At 37.6% G+C, this 19,464-nt stretch overlaps 1 protein-coding gene across 1 annotated transcript in view; it reads right to left on the reverse strand.

Moving 5' to 3' along the window:
• Positions 1-19,464, reverse strand: part of NRAP (nebulin related anchoring protein) — a 46,114-nt gene that overhangs the window by 24,065 nt on the left and 2,585 nt on the right. Inside the window, exons 4-20 of the mRNA XM_064431346.1 lie at positions 18,559-18,663; positions 17,920-18,024; positions 17,128-17,235; positions 16,936-17,040; positions 16,275-16,382; positions 15,204-15,308; positions 12,636-12,740; positions 10,788-10,904; positions 9,315-9,422; positions 8,316-8,423; positions 7,509-7,613; positions 5,094-5,192; positions 4,485-4,589; positions 3,181-3,288; positions 2,256-2,357; positions 1,546-1,743; positions 1,219-1,323 (exon numbers count right to left, since the gene is read on the reverse strand). Of these exons, the coding sequence (XP_064287416.1) occupies positions 1,219-1,323; positions 1,546-1,743; positions 2,256-2,357; positions 3,181-3,288; positions 4,485-4,589; positions 5,094-5,192; positions 7,509-7,613; positions 8,316-8,423; positions 9,315-9,422; positions 10,788-10,904; positions 12,636-12,740; positions 15,204-15,308; positions 16,275-16,382; positions 16,936-17,040; positions 17,128-17,235; positions 17,920-18,024; positions 18,559-18,663 (1,896 nt within the window). The remainder of the gene's footprint in view (positions 1-1,218; positions 1,324-1,545; positions 1,744-2,255; positions 2,358-3,180; positions 3,289-4,484; positions 4,590-5,093; positions 5,193-7,508; positions 7,614-8,315; positions 8,424-9,314; positions 9,423-10,787; positions 10,905-12,635; positions 12,741-15,203; positions 15,309-16,274; positions 16,383-16,935; positions 17,041-17,127; positions 17,236-17,919; positions 18,025-18,558; positions 18,664-19,464) is intronic.

The raw sequence follows: 19,464 nt of genomic DNA on the forward strand, positions 1-19,464 counted from the left end.
TGGGGCATTCCACCCAGAAAGGGTGTAAATGTTTTTTTTTCACTTTCTGGCATTTCAGGAGAGAAATTCTTCTGTTTGAACTGATGGGTGAACAGATCAGTTTACACTGTGTCTCTGCTAGGGGAACACAAAATAGAAGTTAAAAAAGCATGCAGCACTTCAAAGAGGTGCTCATCGCTTTATTTTAGAAACCTGGAAGGGAGGGCGGCAGATTAAAAACAGCATGTTTTGTCACATTGCATGGAACACAATGTAGTGACATCCTGCGAAGAAATGACAAAACACCAGGCTTTGTATGGCAGTAGAGATCTCTAAAATAATATCCACCAGTCTCCAGTTCAGGTGACTGGCAGCCGCCTCGTGGCCTTGCACAGCGCTGGAATGAAAAGGCAGATCATTGTGGATTAAATATTTTTGGAAGTGATTATCACTACAGCACACCCCAGAAGCAGATGTCAGTAGCAAGACACCAGATCTGAAGTTGCTGCTCTTCTTTTGTTTCTAAGATGTATTTTTTCCCCTTGCAGGAGTAGTGAGAGGATGTCAGAGACCCAAGGTGTCAGAGAGTGTGATCGCCAGTAACTAACCAGCTTCTGTTCCTCCTTCCAGAACTAAGTGGGATTTTATCCTTCTTGTCAAACTTCCCCTAATTTATTCTTCTCTCTGTTCTCTAGTTTTCCTAGCACTAGTGAGACTGCTCAACCATAGCTAAGAAGCTGAGGAAGTTTACTTCCATAAGGTTAATGGCAGTGCAAAGCCATGAGTTAACAAAGCAAAAGCAATGAAAAGCAGGAAAAGCTGAAGCTGTCAGTAAAGTCACAGCCCCCATTTGCCAAGGAACAAGGAAATTTTCAACTATGGCTAACAAATATCTAAATTTTCAGTACTGCTCCTTAAAGCCTCTTTGTACTTCATGCAGCACATGAAACTCAGTGGAAATTCAATGCTGATCTACAGCACAGACAGGAGAATGAAAAGAGGTGGAAGCACAAATACAGAGATTTCTACCTCACAGATTAGTTTGATAATTATATAAAGGGAAAATGTCATTTTAATCTCTAACCCAGGACTTTTTAAACTAAATTATGCCCATCAGTTTTTTCCATTTCTCAGATATTCCTTGTTAGGAATCCCATACTTATTCCACATAATGTAGCAGAATAAGTGTGCATGAACCTTTGAACAAAAAACAGACAGAAGCCTGAGAACTTTGCTTACCTCACTGACTAAATCTCCTGCCTTTTTAGCTTGTTGGATATTAAGACTTCCTTCTGTGATACATCCAGCTCCTTTCATCCATGCCAGATCTGCCCTATATTGGAGCTGCAGAGGAAAATTACATTGATTGGCACAGAGAACATGAGAATAACGTTTGCAAGTGAACATGTGCACCCATTCCAGTTTCAAAGTCCATTGTAAAGACATTTTTAAAAGCCATAGTACAATCAGACAGTGTTCATAAGAAACAAGAATTAACATCAAATGGGAAAAGTTATAATCTCTTGTACTGTTTTTAATAGTTAACCTGGGTGTACATCATCTTACATCACTCTGGAGATCATAGGCCTTCTTTGCCCACTTGGTCTTCATATCTTCTGGAAGCACAGTGTACTCATGGAGTCTCGTTCTGTAATCCAAGTCACTGGCCAGAGCCTGAGCCTTCTTGGCATGCCTCAGGTTTATCATATCCATGGGCAGATGGAAATGGGCCTTGCTCTCCTCAAAACCTTTTTTGTAGGCAATCTAGACACAGAAGTGAAAACAGAATGTCTGTATCAGATATTACAAAGCTATCTCAAGTCACCCCTCTTGTTTGGTCCTTATGCAGATTAGGCAAAAAAAACCCCAAACACGTGGAAATCAGGTCCTAGCAGGGAAAAAATAGATGCCAGGGTAAATTTTCTAAATTCTAGAGACATTTTCTCTATTATAGTAAATCTTACTTTTAAACATACCATTACAGACTTGAAAGTTCTGTGTTGAAGTGTTTATACTGAGGTTTTAATATGAAGATATTTCATTCATATTGGGGTTTTAACAGGATGTTATTTTCCTGCCCCAAAATAAGGGCACCATTGCCCAAAATCCCCTGCTATGCAATCATTGCAGATTAACAGATGGTGAAGGGAACCAATTTTGTAGAGATACTTCCAAGAATTTTTTACAGTGAGAGCAGTAACAATGGTAGATCACACAGTGTTACTGAAAGCTTCTTAATTATGAAAAACACATTTTGAGTAAGAGAAATAATTTACCTCACTACTCATCTTGGCCACCTTCAGAGAGTGCAAAAGTCTTGAATCCTTGGTTTCAGTTGCTTTTCCTTTTGTTTTTTCATATTCTTCTTTATATTTAATCTGTCAAAAAAAACCCAACAGCATAAATTTACAAATATTTCCAATTACCCATGAAATAAGCAATATGTTTGTCACTGGTGATTTAGATGGTCAAAATTTAGAAGAGATTAGTCTGATTCCCTCATTGTCACTTTAAATTTCCCAGATTTTCTCAGAAATTCCAAAGATGCAAGATCAGTCTCATTTATGAGATCTTTAAACTCATTTTTTAAAGCTCAGCCCTCTGAGGTGAATATGCTTATAAACTTTAATTATTCTGATTAGCTAAATTATCTTGCTCTCAGAGGCAAAAATAAGAAATCAATCCTAGCAAGGAATTCAAGACTTGATTTTTTCAATGAGGCGGGATTTTAGAATTCCCACCACTGCTGAACACTTTCCAGCAGTAGAAAAAGTATCTCCCTTTTCTGCCTCTCCACGGGTTAATAATCTTGATATAAATTGTTTAGAAAGCTTTTGTTTGGCATTTTTTAATATACATATGTTTATGTTAAGGAACCAGACTAAAGAAATATGCATTCCCTTTGTTGTAGATGATAATGCTATTTTTGAGGATATAAACAATTCAAAACACTGAATTTCACTATGGGTTTATTATGTAAATTTTGCTTCACTCTGTACACACAATGTAAAAAAATTAATTTTTGGAGAGTGAAATTTCCCAGCAGAATCTGAGAAAGTTTCCAACTGCTCATTAGCCATTGAGAAAATGGACAGCCAAATGCAGGATTTTAAAATCCAGATGAAGTGAGCTATGCCTTATTTCCCTGAACTATAGCTACTTATATAAAGAATAATTCCCAGGTAACTAAATGTAACATACATCACTGGCAAGATCCCTTGAAGCTTTGGCAGCAAGCAAAGGCAGAGAATCCAGTTTCATTTCAAAGCCCCGGCCCTTGCTCTTCTCCCAGCCTTCTTTGTACTTAACCTGAGAAAGAAAAGACAGCAACATGTCACTAACACAAACACACAGGAATTTCAAACAAATGTGGAAATGACTCAGAGAAAAACAGAAGCATAAATACGCTCAGTCCACAAACTGGGACCTTCTTAACTCACAGCTCATTGTCGTTTTGAGCTAATTAACTGTCTAGGATTGAGTCAAAATTTTATTCTTAGAGTTCACAGGCACTTAATGTCCCAGAACATCCAGCAATAATTCCCAATTTCAGACAGATAGGGGAGGAGGGAGGGTTTTTCAAAATTGCCTCTGGTTATGTCTAGCTATGAAAACAGTACAGATCTATAGGAGCTGATCCATAGGAAGAACAGATTGTGCTAAGAGCCAGGTTAACACTCCACTCATTTCAGGATTTTTCTTTCCCACCCCAATCTATAACTGGTCAAGTCCCATGCACTGAATTTGAAGGTGCAGCTTTTTACATGAGAGAGCATTCAAAAGGAATCCAGCTGGTGTGCCCTGAGACCACCCACAGGGTGAAGCAGAGGTCAGAGCAGCATCCTTCATGGTCAGACTGTCTTCAAAAGCACACTCATGAGCCACACTGTCTCACAAACACCAGTGAAATGCATGAGAATCACATCCGTAACTTCTGAAAGTTGGTGGAATAATAGTTTTTTTAAGTAATAGTTGTTTAAGCTCTTTTCCAAGTTTTCACTTGAAATTCCATTAAAGCAAGATCAAGTATGCCTTCATCCACACTCTGCAGGCACCCAATGAAGGCAGAAGGTTTTCAGGAAGCCCCAGTTTCTGGATTTGGCCTTTTGCATGTTTATATTTATCCTGCTCTTTATCAAGCCCAACAGTGGGCTTGATCCAAGTTGGCTGATGTCATTGTTTCTTTCCATTGACTTCGAATTACTAGAACTGTGCAAATGTTGGTTCTTCATACAAATTTCACCTCAGAAGCAGTTAATTTTGTGGAGTGAATACTGATTTACTGGTTTAAAGAAATTCAGATCATCAGAAAATATCATGGAAAAAAAGTCTAGAGGTTTCACTGCCCTTGAAATTGGATCTCTGTCTATTCTGGGCACCATATTTCATGTTGTTTAGTACAAAGCCAAATGATAAATGATAAATGTTCCCAGAAAGTGTGTCATCATCTTTATATTCATTTCAGTCTATTAACAGCATCATGAATGCCCCAAGGCTTGCCTTACCTCGCTGTATAACTCAGCATTGGCTTTGGCTTTCACTAACAGTGGTACATCCTGAGGTAGAGTGTAATTTGATTTTGTCTTCTCATACTGGGCTCGGTAGTTCACCTGCATATGTTGATAAGGTCAACAAGAAACTCAGTTATTTTTAACTTAATAAAACTATAACAATTAGACTGAATAATTGCTTTTAAAATTCAGGTTATTGGTGCCTTAAATTATAAATACACTCATAGGAGTTTGTAATGCAAGTATGAAGGCAGTAAGGCTAACTTTTACTTAAGCAGTAGGAAGTAGAAATTTACTCTATAAATGCAAGAGCCACTGATTGTCTTTAAGCACAAAAGATATAATTTAAAACCCTGCCTTAATAAATACACAGAAAATGATTTCTTAAAAAAGCACACTGATGCAAATCTTAAAAGTGGAGACAAATCTACTGGTATGCTTGCCATACTTTTGAAAGTGATTTTACTCAATATGTGTTCTTAGTTTGGCTATGCATCTGCTGAACAACTGTCAAGGATAAAACACTTAAGGCTACAAATGCTATGAAATTAAATTATCTCATCCTTCTAATAAACAACAGGGGCTAAAAATGGGAGAACTTACATCACTGAGCTGCTGTGCATTTATTTTGGCTTGAGCAATTTGTGGAGTAGTGGCCACAGAGCTGTACTTCAGCTTGTCTATGCTTTGCCTGTAGTTTACCTAATTTAAAATAAAATTTAAAAAAATATTTAGTAAAGGATAAAATGGTCAGACCAGAAAATAAGAAATTGAATAGATGAAGCTTTAATAGCTAAAACTCCGGATTAAATATTACTTAACCCATAATAAATAGAGCTGAGGAAAAATGCCAGGATCTCTTGGATGAGAGCTGAGTTAATGCTCTGAAAGTTTCCCTGTTTGAGGTCACAGTTTTTATCCCACTCTGAAAATCACTTCACTTATAATCCCTTCCTGTCAAACCCACAAATTCTTACGAAGATGCAGCACCAGCTGCAAGTCATTGCTATAAAATCCTTCAAATCATTGCTGTAAAACTCATATTCTTAACCATCATTAGTCAATTTTTATCTTTATCAGAAAATAATTATTGAAACTGTCTGTGAAGAGGTCTGCCCAGTGTACCACTGGGCAGAGCAAATGAAATCTCTTATACTTGGTTTTTACTGAATTTGAATGTAATAAATTAACCACAGAATTTTCTTGTGTGATCAGAGTTTTGTGTGGACGTTGAGAAAAGAAAAATACATACTTAGAGTACAAAAAAAGTCATTTTAATGTTAGCCAACAAGAGGACTGAAGCCCATTAAATTGCTAACACATTAATATGGTAGCCACAACAATAAGTTATAAAATAAATAAGTTAAAGTCCCAAATTATGCATTATAAAAAAATCATATGACTCTTCCAATCAAACCTGTTGCTGCAAAAGAACTCTTTGCTATATTACAAAACACAATTATTATTCTCTGTAGGCCCTCATTAATATTCACTGTACTTAATCACCACTTTGCAAACATTGCAAATCACATTGTTTAAAACTAGTTTCTTAAGAACATTTCTTTCCAGTAAAGTGGAGCATATTTCTGGAGACTTTGAGTAACTGAAACTATTTCAATGCACACCTTCTTATCTCCCGTATCCTCACATAAACTTCCTCATTCTGCCAGAATGATAAAAGCTAGGAAAAAAGGCCTGAATTATCTCACAGGTCCAAAGTGATTAAGGTACTTAAAACAGTGCATTTGCTTCCTCAGAGACAGAGAGAATTTTAATTCCACGGAAAGGGATAATTTCTTTTTAACTGAAACTGTGTATTTATTGCTACTTGTGATTGTTTAGTGTATGAGAGAGGTGTGTTCCTAAAGGAGTTCAGAGCAAGCATGTTGGTTATTTGGGAGTGCACAAGTCCCAGGACTAATGCAAAATCCTAGATCAGGACTGGTGCAACTGAGTCTCCGTGGCCAGTGGAATTATGTGTTTCAAACCCTGATGCTGACTATCAATTGTAGAGCCACTGGAATTACTGAAATGTTTTTTACATTTTGGACATGAATTTCTGCTTACCTTGTACTCTTTAAGAACACAGTAAGAAATCAAACACTGAATGTTACTGTTCTCAGCTTTTATAAAGGCAAAGCTGAAATTACTGCTGTAGAGGCAAGAGTTCATCTTAGATTTGGAGTACACCCAATACTTCCTCAGAAACATCAGGGCCCCCAATTCTAGCTCTTCATGCTACCATCCTTGTCTTGGAAGAGGTGTTTAGGCCCAGATAAATCTCACACAATGTTAATGACCTCTCTAAGGCATAATGCTCCTGGTTTCTTTGCAATTCCAGTGTAAAGACAGGGGCTACATGCCTTAGGAGGTCAGAAATGCCCTGCAGAGCTGCTGCTCTCCTCCTGTTGATTTTCTAAGCAATCCCTGTGTGCTCCTGGCTGAGGCACAGGCTGAGTTGCCAATGGTAGAGGAGAGCAGTCAAGCTTTTAATGCTTGTCAGAAGTGAAATGTCACACTTTCACTTCCCAGAGTGAGGGGCACAGGGGGCTCCTCTCTCAGGGACCAGGAAGGTTCTGTGACCAACCCCTTCCCCTCCAAAGGGGAGCACCAATCCCCAGGGAATCCACAAAGGATTCACAAAGAATGTTTTAGCCTCCCTGTGCTTTCAGGGCTTGATGCTGCTGTTGAAGCTGCCCCAGGGTGGTGAGACTTTAGCAGCACAGAGCTGGGATAGGGCAGCAGTCACAGATTTCACATCCCTCTACAATCTGTGCTGAACTGACACCAGCAACAGGACACGGCAGCACTTTCTACTGCTCTGACACCTCTTGACACTGCACTTTTTTGCTTTAATTTTGTTAGCAGTGGCTGTTTGCTCCTGTCATTAAATCCTCATTTGACACATGCAATCTATCATAATCTCTCCTACAGAGAGATGATAAGCTATGCAAGTCATAAGGGAAAAACAAAAAAAAAAAAAAACAAACCCAAAAACAAAAACATAAAATTATTTACATCTTTCAAAGGGACCAACTTTCTTGTTGTCTGGTATGAAGGAGTGAGAGTAGCTGGGTAATTGTAGTCAACACCATCATGTTTGTAATCAGACTTATAGGCTATCTGAAACACAAGGAGAACAAAAAAAAAATCATTCTTTTTTTTTCAGCTGTCATTTGTTTGAATAATTATCAGTCAAGAGGAAAGGAGAAACAATAATATTAATATTAAATGCAAGAAACAAAGTAAGTTCAATGTCATGAGTGACAAAGAAAATGAAATTATTTGCATAGTTTAGCCACTAATTGATTCTTTTTCAGCTTCTCAATTAATCCAATGCCAACAGTGGGAGCATTAACTTAACTTCCACCTATGACACATCTCTTTTATCTTTCTGCTTAGTTCTCAAGCTTCTTACAGATTTGTAAATAATGTACTTGAAGGAATGGTATGTAATGAAATAGCTTCTTGACTAACCCAGTAAATTAAATTAGAATCCAGAAATCTTCATTAAAGACTGTTTTTTCCAGCAATGGTCTGACCCTGGGGGTGGTGGCAAACAACCTTCAGCATCCTACTGATCTCAAAGAAAACTGAAGGATCTCAGTATGTTGCCAGATCACTGAAATTTCTTATTTTAACTTCTTCCACACAGTGAGCCATAAAACAGTACAAAAGGGTTTCCAGAATTTCCCCTCTTTTCAACATCTCTATCCATCAGATCCCCAGTACAGTATGATCTAAAGTTTTCTATCAACTTAATTCTGGAAGAAACTGAAAGACAAGGAGGCCACAAGCACACAAGTGTGATTAAAAGGGACTCACGTTGCTTGCCAAGCTGCCAACTTTCATGGCATGGAGCATCCTCTTGTCCATGCCAATACCCACATAGTGACCTTTCATTTCGTTCTGGTAAGTTTCTTTGTATTTAAGCTGTACCAAAAAAAAAATTTAAAAATCAGTTTTTCTAGTGAAGAGTTTCAGCTTTTAAGAGTTTCCATATTTTACAGCAGGGAGAGAAATTGTTACAGCTCTGGTCTACTAGTGTTGCTCCAATAGAGGAACTCATTATTCCACAGCAGCCTTGGTATTTTAAAAAATAAAAGCCAAAACCCTCAGTGAGTTTCTTTTACTACAATGTACAATTTACTTGCTCCTCATATCACCTAAATGCCACATAAAGAAGATACATCAGAAATAAATACTATAACACAGTCCCAGGGAGACAACATTTGTACATTAAAAAATTAACAAAATTGGTTGTTTTGGTGCAGCTTTCCAGTCACAGAGTAGGGGATGAGACGAGAAAAATTGATTATTCAACTATGTATGGCAAAATATTTACTCCTCTGGGATTTCAGAGAATGGTAAGAGGCAGTGTGAAACAAAATTGTATTTCATGAGAAACCAGAGGTTTAACTATTAACACTGGTTATTTTCACACAGTAATTATGTTTCTCCCTGGCATGAATTCTGGTGAAGCATTTTCTGCCTACCTGTCCAGTCAGGAGATAGACATGAACAATGAAATAAGTAATAATTATGACAGACAAGAGTAACAACTCTGCTCCTTCTCTAGATCAGCAGTACCTGGTAAGTGACCTTTCTTCCAAATACCATAATAGTTCTTGTCATAATCCTCAATAAAATGAGCCCCAGCTATACATCAGGACACACTAGGAGAAGTGTTGTACAAAACCAGGCTAAAATGAGTACTAATCATATTTCCAGCACACATTTATATGAAACACACACTCACAGATGTCCTGTGATTCCAGCAGCTACCAGGGCAAGCAAGCCACACACAAGGTGCTGAAAACTTACATCACTGGTGAATTTTGAGATCTTGCTCATATTCTTGAATTGTGGAGTGTCACAGTAGTTCATGCTGTAGCCTTTGTTGTTGTTTCCAAGATCCTTCTTGTACTCCACCTTAGTGACAAAAATGCACAACGGGAAGCTATGGTAAAACCTTAATCTCCTCTATCAAGTTCCTTCACATACTTTTTATTAGGCAGACCCACTGTTCACAGATTTTGACACACAGTGTTCATCAGATGGCATGTGATGAAAATTAATATGAAGAGAATATTCATATACTCAGTTCTCATTTTATAGGCAAAAGAAATGCAATTTCATCCTCTGCAAACTATACCAGACAGTGACAGGAGGGAAACTATTAACAAAAACAATGATATACAAAGAAATTCTAAGGTGAGTGTGGAAAAAATGAGCATGTACAAATGTGCCATGTACCAAATTCCAGCAAGACCTCAGCAAGAGCTTTTGTACTCTTACAGTCATTCCTGTTTAAGGAACTCAGCCTGTAACAGCTGCAGTGAAAGACTGAGAGATGAGAAGAACTCAGCTTGCTTAGCTGAGGAAATCAAAGGCAGAGAGAAGAAAATGATGTATTTGTAAACCTCTCAGAAAAGTAACCATGCAGGGAGAAGAACTTTTTAAACTAAAGGGCAACGCTAGCACAAAACACAGTGGTAATAAAGTGGACAGGAATAAATGTAGGCTAGAAATTGGAATAGGAGGATTATACAGTGCTGTGTCGAAGCAGCAGGAACCAGGAATCATTGGCCCAGGAGGCCCCTTCCAGCCCTACTTCCAGGGGTTTTTCATTATTGAAGGTTTTATACTTTGACATCTCAAGAGTATAAGTTTTTAAAGTGCCATGGGGAAGTTCTAGAAACTCACATTTATTAATAGTTTTATAGCTGATATGACACTATAAATAAATTAATAATTCAGAATCTACTGAGAATTCTCTTGCAATCTTCCCTTATCAAGCAGAAAAAGAATCAATTATCAGTGACTCACAGTCTTTCACAGGATGGAAGAAAACAGAAATCTGCATAACCAGAATGATATAAATTTTGTCTCTTCCTATTTTTTGATTATTAGAATACCCTCTGAGACACTCTAAGGTACACACCAAATTTATTCTAAAGCTTTATATCTTAACATCATATTAAAAGGTTTGGGGTGGGTTGTTTTTTTTTTTTGAGATTTCAGTTCTTTATGTGGTCAGAACTAGAATCACTCTCCTGGGGTTAATTGCCCACACTTTCACACAGATGATTGGAAGGGCCAGAACACAGCACCTAAAGATCTGCTCTTGAGCTTTTCTCTCTAGCTGCTGTACTACACACAGATAATTTTGTTATGTACAATGCAGTAAGAACAACAGCTTTTTTTTTTTTTTTACCTTGCAGTCCTTACTCATCAAACACAGATGTTTGTATGAGCTGCTCCCAAACTTGTTAAGAGATCAATTCAAGCCCTTACCTCACTGACAAGCTTGTTAACACTTTGGGCTTGTTTAAGGACCAAGTTGTCTTCAGCTGTTAGGGAGTGAAAGTGAGCTGCACCTTTCATCTTGGAAAGATCTTTCTTGTATTTTATCTGAAAAGAAGTAGGGAGAATTATAAAATAGATGTGCACCTTTTCATCCTTACTATTTAGACTGGCTTCATGAGTCAGGATAATATCTTCCCTGTGCTTGCTTTGATAAGTAAATGGAACTTGCCAAGCTGAAATACTGTATTTGCTACCTTGAATAACCCAAATATAACCCCATAGTCCCTCTCAGGACATTTTACTAGACAGCATTTTTTATAAATTTTTGACATAGACTGAACAGCAGTGGTTGTTGTTCATAGCTTGAGGAGATTACTGGCAGATTCTGGCCTGGAGCTTGTGTGCTCTTCTATTAATGAAGTTAATCCTCGGTACTTAATTTTAGTCAGAGGATTACAGATAGTCATCAAGCAGTCTGCAAACTTTTCCTTTGTAGAAACCAGCTTTTTTAAAAAGCTATATATTTTTGTACTTTTAGTGTGTTTAAGGGAATTATATTTCTCTACGAAATCAAGATTGAAATAAGGGATTTTTAAATTAAATTTAGACATCAGGTTTTTGACATAAATTGGACTTGGATGGGAGAAGAGAGGTAGTACTTGGCCTTTTACAAATAATTTTACATGAACTGAAATACAAAGTGGTTTGGTTTTTTTAATTTTCCAAGTCTGCACGCATTTCCTCAGGCTTTAAAACTACAAGAAAAGTTGGTAAGTACTGTAGTGTGCAAATGTTACTTCCATGAAGCAATCTCCTCTTCACTCTATGTATTATAAATTAATGAGGAAACTACTGACCATTAGCATTTTCAAAACCTGTGAAACTGTGATCTTTATCTGGAAAGGTTAAATATTTCATGTTTAACCAGGGGATCACTGAGTTTGTCATCAAACTGGGATTGGCCACAGAGGATTTGAGGTGTTTTATATTCTCTCATTGATGAGCTCAGGTAACAGAACGTGACTGCTCCTTTCACTCCAGTTTATTGCTCGTGTCTAGTCCAGATTGATACAAGCTGAAAGGCTCCACCATCTGTTAGGTCCCCAGAAGACAGACTGAGCTCATCAGCCCAGGCAGCCCCATCGGGGACAGCTGTCCACACTACAAAAGTTGTCACTCACAGGAGCCCTCAGAGCAGCCACGGGGTACTGACCCACAGACTGACTCATTTTTGTGTCACTGCCAGAAATGGTCTCCCCAAACAGGGCTGAGGCCCTCTAATGGATGGGCTGGATGCAGGAACCACACACCACCACCTCTTTGCCAATTCTTTAGTTTACCACCCAAAACCAAAAATCACACCCCAGAAATAAGCTCCCTTTTGTGAAGTGACAGTGTCATACTCTATGCTTCTTTTGCTCCACATGACTTGCTTTGTGCTGGAGGCACGATACATCAAAATATCAAAACCAGTACAGTTCATTCATCCTCCATTTATTCACTACTGGGAATACCACAGTAGTCCACAGGATGATTAAGGCAGTTGAAGGTTTCATTAATAATACAGGTGCAGATTTGCCAGGAGGGTTAACCTAACAGTAGGGATCCCCATTAGTTGCTACATCCATCTCCTCCCTCATGCAAGCTGGAGCTGTGCCCCCTTCCATTAATGGATATTATTAATCCCCTGAGCCATCCAGTTCCCAGCAATGCAGCAAAATGTCACTTTTGTTTACTTCTCAAGTGCAGTTTTAGCATCCTCCTCCCAGGCACTGCTCTGACAAACTGCTGGTTTTAATTGTTTATGAATTGTATTGATTCAGGTTTCATACTTACATCACTTGCCAATTCATTTGCTTTCTTGGCATTTTGATAAGCTGGAGTGATCATAGCAGGAAAGCTTCCTTTCCCTCTGCGTTCCTCAAACTCATCCATATATCCCTGAAGAAAATTCAGACTATTTACTCATCACACACGAGCAGGTGGGGCCATGGGTTATTTTACAAAACCCCACAGTCCTTGTTAGTAGGAAGGTTCATGCCTTCAATTATTTTTTTTATTGAAAAAATGACCAAAATATAAGAATAAGTTCACCTGTTAGATTACTTATGCCTCTGAAGCTACCTGTGCTACATTCCAAGAGAAATTTAGATAGCTATTAATAAATGAAGGAGAGATACCTAGATATCAAAATGCCAAACTCCTTAGTGAACAAAATAAAAAATTCCACTTGCCTGACCAAAAAAACCCCAACTGTCATGGAAGTAACACCCTTAAATCCATCTATAGATAAGTTTATGTGTAAATACCTGACAATTTGAAAGCCATTTAGATAGTTTAACAGCAAAATACTGGAGATTTTTTTTTAATGTAATGGACAATAATAATCTCAAAGCCTTCTATGGCAAGATCTGGGGAGAATATGGAGTAAAAACAAGAATACAAACAAGTGAGATAAAGTGTAATGTGTCCTCTCTGCAATATTTGGTAAATCTTTTGTAGTAAAGGGGCAGTTTGAGTGAAAATAGAATGTGCCATGAATAGAATGCATGTCAAGAATGCTGTGGAGAACACAGATAGGAACGGCTACAAATATCTGGGATGTCTCTTTCGTGTGTTCTCAGTGCAAAACCATCCATTGTTGGTCATTCTGGGCACCATCAAAGTCATGTTTTAAAATAGGTCACGCCACAAGTTTGTGGACATTATTGCACATTGGTGAAAAATAGTTACAATGGCATTAAATTATTCTATAAACAGGCCCAGAAAAGATAAAACACAGTTGAATAATCAGCTGAGTTAGTTTCTTAAAATACCATTAATGAGTTTGAATTCTCCAGACCAACCTGTCTTTTGCTTCTTTCTTAAATACATTTTAATATAATTTCTAATATTGTGCATATATTCAAAGTTTCAGAAAACTATTTTAGCTACTTTTAATATTTTTAAACATGAACAAAACAGATGTTCAGCACAGGAATTTTACTGTAAAATTCCTTAAATTGTCTCATGTTATATACATAAATATGCATGTACATATATATATATCTATATATATCTGTCTGATGCACACTGAATTCATTGTTAATGATCTCAATAGTTAGAAATCTAATCTCTTTACCCATGTTAAGTCACAATTTACTCTGAAAGATCCATTAATTTCAGTGACTCTATGTTATTTGACTAATAATATCAGTATCCAATCTATAAAGATTAAAACTCAAATTGAATTTGAAGTCCATGACTGAAGTTTCAAAGACACTTTCAAAGAAAGAAAACTTAAATTAATTCTAAAACAGAAGCATTCTAATGCTTGGAAATGTAATTAGTACTTTTTCAAATTCATTTTATTTGTTTATTCCTATTAAAACTTGTAGCAGTTCAAAAGACAGAAGTAATTGAAGGCTTCATTGCTACAATTCTAAACCCATATTCTTCAAGGAGGGTTTGCTTTCCACTGAATACTAAATGTAGATTTTAACAGAAGAAGTTAAGAAATGTAAAATAGCAAAGGTTTTAGGAAAATACAGCCCCTAGTTCCTTAATTTCTCCAAAGTATATGGACCCACTGAGGAGCAGGAAAAAAACCCCTGAGATTAACCGTAGAGTTTTCTTTATACAACACCACTATTCAATTCCTTTCAAATTCCATTTAACTGCATTCAGTTCTATATAGCTGTGCTATTCCCCTAACCTAATTGGAATTTGAGTGCATTTTGGGCAACCACAAAACCAATTGTATTCCCTTAAAAATGAAACATAAGCAAAACGAATGCCACTGACCAAAACAGAACTAAAGCCTATCTGGTTCCACAAATACAGAACTACAGCTTGTCAGGTTTGTAATTCCCCTTTTGTAGAGAAGGGGAAATCTAAGAGATTGTGTATCTAAGAGATTGGGTGCTGCTCACACATATTTAGAGCTGCAAAGCTCCTAAGATTTGTGAAAATACCCACAGGGAAAAGTAATACCTAACTATCTGCCAGCTTTCCACCATCTCACAACCCAGTAGCTTTTCTCCTAACTGAATTTCCTTATTCATGGAATGGGAAAATTTCAGTAAAACCCATTTCAGTGTGATACATAACAGCACCACAATAGAAATGCAGAGTGTGTACATGCACACAGATAAAATTTGCCAGATCAGTCTTTAGGAATGGCCCCATCATAAGGGTCATGCAGTGACAGGGCAGCCACCCTCTAGTCACATCTTCAGGTGCCAGTGACAGATACATTACACTTCAGGAGCACACTTCTGTTTGCACACCATCCTTTTCCTTGAAACTTAGTTTTCTCACACAGGAAAACAAAGTGAAAACAGGTGTCACCAGTTTCTAAAGCCTTGAGCAATCAGCTGCAGTAACGACCAACACCAGCATAGCTATGTCCTGGATGCTGCATACCTGTCCATATTGATCTGCATTTTCTCTTGCAAAAGCAACATCTGTTCCAGCTGTATGGCTGGCTTTTCCCTTGATCTCTTTTTCATACCTTTGATGATACTTCACCTAACAAGAAGAAAAGGAAACGAATAATCCAGATAGTCTGGTTCACAGATGCTGCACAATAAATAACAACCAATGGCATTCACATGTTGTCAATAAAGGATTGTCAAAATTCCCATTGCCGCCAACCTGCACAAGTCAAAAATGCCACTTGAAGATCTAAAAACAGAACTAGTGGTGTACTTAATAATGCACTAGGAGCATGGGACTTGCCATTTCAACCCAGACCATTGGGTCAATGTGTTCAGCACCACCTGCGTAACAGTGGATAATCCCTGATGCTCCAGCAGTTTAAAAAAATAGAACTGATTGTAATGCAAATTCATGGTTACCACAGAGCACTTTTTTACCACAGTAAAAAAGTGAACCCCATCAATAAATGGGTTTGTTTCTGAAAGATGCTTTATTCCCAGTGATAAAGGGAATTTTAGGCAATCAACCTTAAAGTTTAGACCAAGATTTGCACTACATTTGCTGAAGTCAAAACAATGCCTGTAACCCGATGCTGCCCTTTAATCACCATGTGTGTTTGCTAACAAAAGTGAAGGGTTTTCCATAGATCAAAGGCAAATAAAACCATTTAATTGTTTTAGAGTCAGTTGATTTTACCTTCAAAATTACGGATCTCTTCTTTTCCTCAATGATTCTTATCAATGTTTTAAATTCACTTCCTTTGAGTTATATGTTCTTCCATATGTTACCTTCTCCAACAAAAAGAGCTTTTCTTTCAGTTTCCAATAACAAAGCACAATTAACTGTACATTTTGAAGGAACACTGATGTCCTTTTATGGTGCTTATTAAAGAGTACAGGAGTGTTGTGGTTTTGTTATATTTGGAAAGGAAAAGAAAGCCAGTAAAGATCAGTAGGCCATGCTCATGGAATTTCTGCCACCAAATGTTTTAGTTCAAAATTTGTGTGACAGTTTAATATTTTCTTTCCCAAAAGAGACTTTTCTTTGGGCACTTACATCACTGGCTAATTCATTAGCTCTCTTGGCTATTTGATAAGCTGGAGTGATCATAGCAGGAAAGCTGCCTTTTCCCTTCCGTTCTTCAAAGTCTTCTGTGTATTTCAGCTGTAAAAATTCAAGACAGTTCAGGAGCAATTAGAGCAAATGTGTCTTGATTGCACGCATAAAACATCCTTAAATTTGCAAAGTCAGGCATGTTTGATGGCTGTCATCTGCCAAAAGGAAGATGAACCATGAAGTCTGAATATTTGCAATTTGGTCTTTGACTACACAATCACACATCTTCTGCATGGCCCCTTAGTCTTGTTCAGGGTGTAGGATGAAGAGAGTTCGTTAAAGAAAATACTTAAGGTGTCTGCAAGATGCCTGCTTTATATATGTTAGAGTCAGGCAGCTTCTTTCTTTTCTTTGCATGACAGCCAGTTGCTGGGTATGGAACAGCCTGGTTCCCCAGCTTCTGTTTTGACAGCCTAAAATGGCCTCAAATTCAATGTGGTCTTTGTAACTGAAAGTATTAAATCCTTAATGGTAAAATGAGTCTGCCTTTAAACTATTAATTTTTTATTTTTCTTTGTGTTCATATTTTCAAGTAATTTATAAATACCCTAGAAACCACTTGTGGAGCCAAAACTAGATCAATCTATTTTCTTTTACTTACATCACTTGCAAGATGTGCTCCAGCCTTTGCATGAAGTATATCTGGAGTGTCTACAACAGAGGTGAACTTTGAAACTCTCTCTTCATGCCCACGCTTATATTCCACCTGAAGAGGAAAACATATATATCCATATTACACCCAGTAAGCAGCAAAAGTATATTTCCTATCAGAAGGCTTCAAGAAAAAACTTACATCACTGCTTAGCTGGCTGGCTCTCTTAGCAACCTGATAACCTGGAGTGATCATAGCAGGGAAGCTGCCTTTGCCTCTTCGTGGCTCAAATTCTTCTGTATATTGAAACTGGAAGATTAATTTGTTTATTAGAGAAGAATCCTTTGTACTTTAATGTGACTCTTCTTTTCATACCTGCTTCCTAAAGGTATGCATCACTTTATTCAAAAGAAAATAAATTCAAGAACTTCCACTTTGTAAGTTGTTAGTTACAGCTATTTCCTACATAAAACAGAAAATATTTCTCATTTGTATCAATTATCCACTGTTAATTGCCTATGCTGATTAGGTCACTAACCCATTGTATGGACACAGTCATAATTAAGAAGTAATTTAGAAGTGATTTTCAGCAGTCATGGAAATTCAGTCAATGAAAATTCTGCTCTGGGGAAAATACAACACATTTTTCATGAGTCCTGATCTACTGAGGGAAAGAGCACTGCCTCCTAGATCAGATCACCTCGGTTTGGTCAGCAGTTGAAGTGCTTCTGAGTTACATAAATATATAAATGTGTGATGGCAATAAAACTCTTATGTGACTTTAATTGTTTACATGGCTAAGTATTGTTATTGACAGAAATAAACATGTCAGTCTCTCCTCTGGAAACAGCTTAACAGAGTATAGACAGACCCTCCAGATATTCTTCCTGCAAACCTGGAGGTGACTTCTTACCAAACACTGACTTTGATGCATTTGTAAGTATTCAGAATATGACAGATCATGAAAATAAAGCCAAACATCAGTCCACTTACTCCAGTCAGAGCCTTCTGTGCCTGTGTTATCTGGACCATCTCAGGATCTGGGATTGTTCCTGGGTACCACGATTTTCCTTCCTCATAGGCAGCATAGTAGGCATTCTACAAGACAGGAACTAAATAACTACCTGTCTTCAGCCTGGTTTTAGCACTCAAACAGCTGATCTGACAGAAGAAAAAAAAGGAAGCACAGAGTGCTGTGGAAGTGGAATTGTGCAGCACAAGGCCTGCACTCCACATTCCTTCAGTGCCAAGGCAGAACTTGTACAGCAAGAACTGACATCAAGATGACAGGATCTAGGATCCTGGAGTGAAACTCAAAAAACACCCCCTGGGAATCAGATCTCCTGCTGTGAAGCTCCAGTGCCAGTAGAGAGAAGACACATAGACTGTGGCTGTGCATGCAGCAGCCCCAACAGCTGACTATAGACACACTCTTCCTTCCTCACCTTCTGATTATTCTATCCTAAGCTATAGTTGAGCTATTTTGTCTTTATACGTTTAGCCAAATGAGAAGCAAAGGCTTTTTTTTAGCATTGAAATATCATGGTTAAACCCCTGACAGTCAGGACAGCCAGGGCCAATCCTTGGTGTCCTGCAGGCTGCTGGCTGGGAGACTCAAGGAATATTTCTTACCTGGGTAGCCAGTTGTTGTGCTTTATAGACACTTTCAATTTCTCTGGACCTTACATCCCACTGAAAGACTGATTTGATTTGTTCACTCTTTTCTCGATATTTTATCTAAAAAGAAAACATAATTACTCATTTTAGTAGTTTGTTAGTGCATACTAACACGCACCCCCTTTGGAGAAGAATAAGAGGGGAGACAAGGTGGTGATTGCATTTAGCCCTAAGGCCAAAACTCTGCTTTCTAGTCCACACCCAACTTCTTCCTAAGATTTCTTCCAGTATAGGACCTGCACATCTGTAAAGGAGCAGCATATTACACCTGAGACCTATTCTGAAAGAATAATTTGGTCTTTAGATAATACTTTTGGGGGAAATAATCTATGAGAATTGAAATCCCTAAGAAATTTAAAGCAGGATGTGTCAATGCATTAGATGAAGAAGCTATTACCAAGTGAGCAATATTCTACTCTCCTATTTCCCTGCCCAGTGTCCATGCACAGTGTCATGACCTAACTGTGCATATGTAAATGACTACTATATTTAGTCATTATGTCATTATGTTGTTCTTACTACTACTTTTATAATGAAAGCATGTAGAAGAAATCCAACTGAAATCACAGATCTGTTATACAACTCACTCTTGAGAAGTAAAAAACCCAGAGAAGAGAATTTAAACTGACTGGACAGAAACGTTATTGAGTACATGTATCATTATTCCCATTTATAAATTAAGCACAGAGGTGCAGAGAGCTGAATGATTGCCTGCTCACACAGAAATTCTATATAAAGAGATCTAATTTTTATCTCTGCATTCCAGTTGATGTCTCAACAGAAGACTTACATGAGAACATCATGTTGGGATTGAACAAACATTCTATTTTCTGCATCAGAAATAAACTTCAATATAAAAAG

This window comes from Passer domesticus, chromosome 8, assembly GCF_036417665.1.
Source record: "Passer domesticus isolate bPasDom1 chromosome 8, bPasDom1.hap1, whole genome shotgun sequence".
NCBI lineage: Eukaryota > Metazoa > Chordata > Aves > Passeriformes > Passeridae > Passer > Passer domesticus.